The sequence below is a fragment of the Phalacrocorax aristotelis genome, chromosome 7 (genome assembly GCF_949628215.1).
Source record: "Phalacrocorax aristotelis chromosome 7, bGulAri2.1, whole genome shotgun sequence".
NCBI lineage: Eukaryota > Metazoa > Chordata > Aves > Suliformes > Phalacrocoracidae > Phalacrocorax > Phalacrocorax aristotelis.
Genome location: NC_134282.1, coordinates 54,644,732 through 54,650,731, shown reverse-complemented (window position 1 = coordinate 54,650,731; position 6,000 = coordinate 54,644,732). Strand labels below are relative to the sequence as shown.

The window sequence follows — 6,000 nt, the reverse complement described above, 5'->3', positions numbered from 1 at the left end:
TCACTGTACAGCTTGGCTCCAATTAGTTTGTCTCGGCTGCGAGATGTGCAGGCCAACACCGCTTCTATTTCAGGGGAACTTGCCAGAGATTAATTAGATCCCAGGCCTGTTAGAGCATCAGCCAGCAAATTTTGTGTGCCATTAACTCAGTACATATCACACAAACATTGTTGGAATAAATACACCCTTTGTTGTGCTGCTGTAAGTGAAGGTTGTCGCAAAACTGAAATGTTTGAGCAGATACAGAGTGTGATAGTTTCTGAGCTACAGAAGCTGCTTGCTTAGGTCAGGTTTTAGCCACGGTTACTGAAGCAGCAGTAACCCCTGCCGCGCTCAGCAGCCCTTGCCTGTCCCCGTGGGTGGCCGCCCGTGGTGGCGGGGAGCGAGGACCGTGGCTGCGTGTGTGCAGACGGCTGATGCACGAGCACCTAATGGGCGCCCACCAAACCCCACGTCAGCGTACCCGGAGACGTACTGTCAGCATCAGCCCCTGTTCCAAAGAAACCTATGGTTTGAAGGATAGAGGAAGAAATACGTGGAGCTGGGGAGGCAGCGGAACAAATTTCCATGGGGTCTCTGTCTGTCGGCGGTGAAGCGACCTTATCTACCTACCCTTGGCTTGTGCTCGACTGTTTGTGCCCACGCAAAGCAAACACAAGCCGTAGCAGATTGGCTTGTATTGGCTCGTCTCACTGACAAGAGACCTGGGAGAAAGTCTAGCCAGACAAGTGGGGAATGAGGCAGTAAAAGCCAAGAACTAGTACTGGAGCGACGGTGAGAGCGTACTGCAGAACAGGCAGGGGTCTATCTAGCTAATAGGCAGAGAGGGGGTGGGATGTGGAGAGGGGTGATGTAGTGGGAACTCCATGCCAAGAATCTTAGCAGCAGCGGGTTGATTTAATTTGGAGAGCAAAGTGAGAAGACTGGAGAACGACTGTAGTAGATGCGTCCAGAATCAGGGAGTAGATCTGGCAGCGTGGTCAGGGGAAGGGCCAGAGCACGGACGTCTGCCCAGACCACACTGCCACGGCCCGGCTTGGGCCGGTGAGTCAAAGGTGAAAGCTGCAGTACGTGCTGCTGAGGCACCAAGATTAGCTGGGTTCCCTCCTGAATCTGTACCGCCTGGATGCCAGTCTAACGTGCAAGTCAGTCCCTAGTAATTTAACGTGAAACATCTTGTTCTTGTGCTGACACATGCGGCACTAGGGCTGAAAGATGGTGTTTAGATAAGAAGCTGTCTGTTTGACAGGAGTGAAAAAAGGGGAAGGCTCTGCTCTGGCTGACCTGGCTGATTGCTTTACCCTGGACTGAGCTGGCTAGCGAGGAACGTGGCACGACTGGGACAGGCTTCACCCACGATTGACGCCAGCAGGAGGAAGCTGCTTCGCAAAGCAGATGCTGTGCTCTTACTGCAGTGGCTGCCGAGCCTTCAAGCGAGCAGAGACCCAGCTGGCTGGTGCAAACACATGCATGGGTGTGATTATCTGGGGACAGGGAACGGCTCTGGAATTGGTTGAGCTCTTGGAACGGCTATGTGCAGCTTCTCAGCACTGACATGATAGCAAGGAGTTATTTTTAAAATTCTGCTTTCCCTTGTACTGGAGTGGCTCAGAAGGAGCTTCCTTTAAACAGTGTAAGTTTGGTGGAAGGAGGAGAAAGGTACTACTGTTAGCTTGGGTCTGAAAGTCAGATAATATTTTATAAAGCTGAAACTTTTGGTAATAAAAAACTTATTTTTGATGAATTATTAATGAAATGTAATAATGAAAAACTTATTTTTTAATGAACCAGCTATTTTCTGCAACAACTTGGCAGACAGTGGTTCTGATTTGAACAGCTCAAACCAGTTCATCTGCTCCAGCTTAGACTGGTGCTGGGTCTTAGCTTTGCACTTCGATTCGTGAGCGGACATGAATGCTGCTGGCTCATGTTTGTGCAGATCCTTACGCAAACACCCTTTTGAGGTGCTGTGGCTTGGGTGCGCTCTAGGAATTTGCTTTTTCAATTCCCTACCTTCAGCTAAAGGAAACCACTGCTTGTATTGCCATGGGTAGAAAATAACCGGGGAACCCTGACCTCACTGCCTGCCAGCTGCCGCTGTCATTTTACCCACCACATCACTTTGATTTGGGCCAGGCAGGGTCAGATTCCCCGTGCCGGCGGTGACAGGGTGGCCATACCGGCTGAAGTGGTGGTAGCCAGCCTTCCAAGGGAACTTTCCAGCCCTTGAGAGCTGGAGTGGGGCTGGCTGGCCGAACGACAGAGGTGGTAAGAGGTGTTGGCTCCTGCTCTGAGGAGATGCTGGAGTCTTGGAGTTTCTGTCAGTGCCTTGAAAGCGTGGAGGCATCCACGGGGGAAAGGAGAGAGGCTGCCTGAAAGCACGGCTCTGAAGAAGAGAACACCGAAACCAGTAAATGGCATTCAGGGCATGGATGACTTTTCTCCAAAGAGTTTAAATCTGGGCTTAATCCCTTTTAGATGTGGTTAGGCTGGGGGTTAGACTCGTCTGGGGAAGGTTTTCATTTCGGAGCATGCTGATACTTCCCAGTGACCCTGCTGTGCACAAAATGACAGTATGTGTTTGAAGACACCAGGTATCTTTGCCTCTAAACAGGCCATCTACAGAGAAACTGAAGTGTTTGAATACACGGTTGGCCTGAACTGATTAAAAAGCAGTGACATTTACCTAGAGCTCTGCTTGTGTTAGAGAGATGTATTGATTGAATAGCTCCAGTCCTGCTGTAATACGCAAGGTTTTAGAGTTTAAACACAATCCATGGGTTGTAATTAAACAGTCTCAAAACTCTGCGTGACTTTAAACTTCCCAGTGCTGTGGCATTGTGTGTGACAGGGCTGTGAGTAATGTGATGAAAAGGAGATGTTAAATAGACTTTGGGCTGAACAAAGTAGTGACCAAAACGAGCAAACTGCCACCCTCAGACATTCCTTACACAGAAGCGGGGAGTTAATTACGTTGTTTTAAATGCTGCCTCTACTCAGCTTGTAAGATCTCTTGTGAATAAACGCCTTCTTTATTAAGGGGGGGGATGTTTGCGAGGCCAGCGATCAGTTTGCATTTTCCACTCCTGGCCAGCGTCTGCCTGACTCCTGCCCTCTCCCTCCCGCCACCAGGCCTGGGTGCTCCGTCTGCCTGTGCGTCCAGCTCGGGGCTCCTCAGCACGGGACAGACACGGGGCTGTTGGAGCGGGGCCAGAGGGGGCACAGAAATGCTCCGAGGGCTGGAGCCCCCCTGCTGCGAGGCCGGGCTGGGAGAGCTGGGGTTGTGCAGCCCGGGGAAGAGAAGCTGCGGGGGACCTTATTGTGGCCTTCCTGTGCTTAAAGGGGGGCTGTAGGAAGGATGGGGGCGACCTCTTTAGCAACGCCTGCTGTGACAGGACAAGGGGGGATGGCTTTAAACTAAAGGAGGGGAGATTTAGACCAGATATAAGGAAGAAATTTTTCACAATGAGGGTGGTGAAGTGCTGGAATGGGTTGCCCAGAGAGGTAGTGGAGGCCACAACCCTAGAGACACTCAAGGCCAGGCTGGACGGGGCTCTGAGCAACCTGGTCTAGTTGAAGATGTCCCTGCTCACTGCAGGGGGTTGGACTGGATGGGCTCTGAAGGTACCTTCCAACCCAAACCATTCCATGATGGAGGCGATGCCTCCCCGGAGGAGAGCGACCGCCCTCTCTGTGGTACCCCTGAGAGGCCGTCCGGGCGCCAGAGCGGCGCACCGCCTGCCCCTGCCCCTACCCCTACCCCGCCCGCGGCGCGCCCCCTGGCGGCCGGGCGACTCCGCGCGGGATAAAGCTCCGCCCCCATGACGGATCATTGAAAATCCCTATTCCAAAACGAGGAAGTCCCACCCCCTGCTCCTCCCGCTGATTGGCTGCGGCGCCCGCTCAGGCGGTGATTGGCTGCGAGTGCCGGGCGGGCGGGGCGGCGGGGTAGGGGTGCCGCGGCGGGCGGCGGCTGGCGCGTCCCGGCCGTGGCGGCGGCGGCGGCGGGTGCGAGACAGCGTCCGCATCGAGGGGGCGCCGGGGCCGCCCGCCCGCCTCGCCCGGGGCCGCACCATGAAGAGCCTCAAGTCCCGCCTGAAGAAGCACGAAGCGGTCATCGGGGGCAGCGTGGTGCGTGGCGGCAGGGCGGGGGAGGAGGGGGAGGAGGGGGAGGAGGGGGATGAGGGGCCCCCTCACTGGGGGCCCCTGTGAGGGCGGATGGGGCCGGGGCGTGCTGGGCTCTGGGGCTGGAGCCGTGGGGCTGAGCTCTGCTGGCGGGCAGCTCCCTGGGGAGGGGGGCAGGGAGCGCTGGGTATGTGTGGGGGAGCTTGGAGGTAAGGGTGGGGCTGAGGGGCGAGGTCTGGGGGCTCCGGGGGGTGCCTGGGAGCTGGGCATTGCATGGGGCAGAGCACAGGGGGTCCCGGCTCCCTGGGGAGCCGGGGCTTTGCTGGGGGCAGAGGGCGTGTGAGAGCTGGGGTAACCTGTGGAGGGGCGAGTCTGTGGAGAGCGAACTCTTCTGGGGCAGGTGGGTTTCAGTGAGTTGGGGGTCTGCTGGAGGGTTGGAGGTCCCTTGAGGTGTGAGGGTGAGGGCTTAAAGGGCAGGTGGTGATACCCTGGCGTGGTCTTTGCGGGGGGAGGAGGCACGGCGGGGGGGTCTCTGGTGGTCTTTGCGGGGGGAGGAGGCACGGCGGGGGGGGTGTCTCTGGTGGTCTTTGCGGGGGGTGGTAGTCTCTGAGCGCTGGCGTGAGGAAATGCGGTATGAGAACATGCACTACTCCTCGTACCCAGTCCCCTGTTCAGGCTGCCCTGGATGAAGTGCAGCTCGGAAAACAAGCGTGCAACTGCATGTTACCTCTGCCTTCAGTTTTGCTTTTTGTCCCCAGCAGAAATTAACACCTTTTTTTTTTTTTTCCATAAGAGCCTTCGGAGCCAGTGCTGAGCTCCGACTGGCAACCTGCCCCGGGGCTTGCCGAGATAGGCGTGCATGGCGTTGTCAGTAACTTGTTCAACTTCAGTAATTTCTGTGGCAAAATCAGAGCACTTATCCCTGTGCACCAAAGGAGGATTTACTTAGAAAGTGGACAGAAAGCTTTCAGAGTGGTTAGTGACTTTATGCAGTTGTGATTTCTGATCATCCAGTGTGGGAATAGCGGGTCTGGGGGAGTTGCAGCCTCTGGAAATGAGGCACCTTTGTGACGGTGCAATTGTCTGTGGCTTGTTCACTATGGCTCCCAAAACTCAGGCTGCTGTTAACTGGCTTTAAATGACCTTACTGGCTTTCATTTCGTACTTCATCCATCTCTGCAGATGACTTTTGATGAGAGAGGTCTTTAACTGAAGACAGCTTTATTCGGACATTACTTTGTGTGGTAAATCATCTTTAATTGTGACCGTGCAGTAAACGCTTCCCTGGGAGCTTCCTGCGCTGATTTGCTGAACTTGCCGCTGGCGACATGGAATAGCGGAAAAGAGCAGCTTAATGTGATACACTGACTTTTATCAGTCATCTTTTGAGATATTAGCTATCTTTAAAATACTCCTGCACATTTGTCTTGGATCTGAAACTTACCTGAAAATAATAGCTCATTTGAAAGATATGTAGATATTCAGGCTTGTAAAGTGCTGACTGAACTCGTCTGACAAAATAACAGCTCTGTGTGGAAGTGTATCACTGTGCTGAGCACCTCACTGTGCAAAGGAGTGATTCAGAAGTCTGTTATGATAATTTGTAATGTGTAGGCTGGCACTGGTTTATGTTATTCATTAGTCCTCCTAAACTTTAGAACTGTTTGTTATTTCAAAGTAAGCCTATAATAATTACATTTCAACAAATGCTTACAGCATCCATATTTGTTTTTGAATAGACATGGAGATTTTTCACTTCCGTAGGTGAAGGCTCAACAAGCCTCCCTTTCAAAGTGGGTTTGAGCGGTCTTCATACTTCTAAGAGCCAAAGCTTATTCTAAAAATATATGGAGGGAGATTACATTCCCTGAGATC

At 53.4% G+C, this 6,000-nt stretch overlaps 1 protein-coding gene across 1 annotated transcript in view; it reads left to right on the top strand.

Moving 5' to 3' along the window:
• Positions 1 to 3,964: 3,964 nt before the first annotated feature.
• UACA (uveal autoantigen with coiled-coil domains and ankyrin repeats) overlaps positions 3,965 to 6,000 on the top strand; it is a 34,195-nt gene continuing 32,159 nt past the window's right edge. Inside the window, exon 1 of the mRNA XM_075100841.1 lies at positions 3,965 to 4,131. Within this exon, the coding sequence (XP_074956942.1) occupies positions 4,075 to 4,131 (57 nt within the window). The 5' untranslated portion in view covers positions 3,965 to 4,074. The remainder of the gene's footprint in view (positions 4,132 to 6,000) is intronic.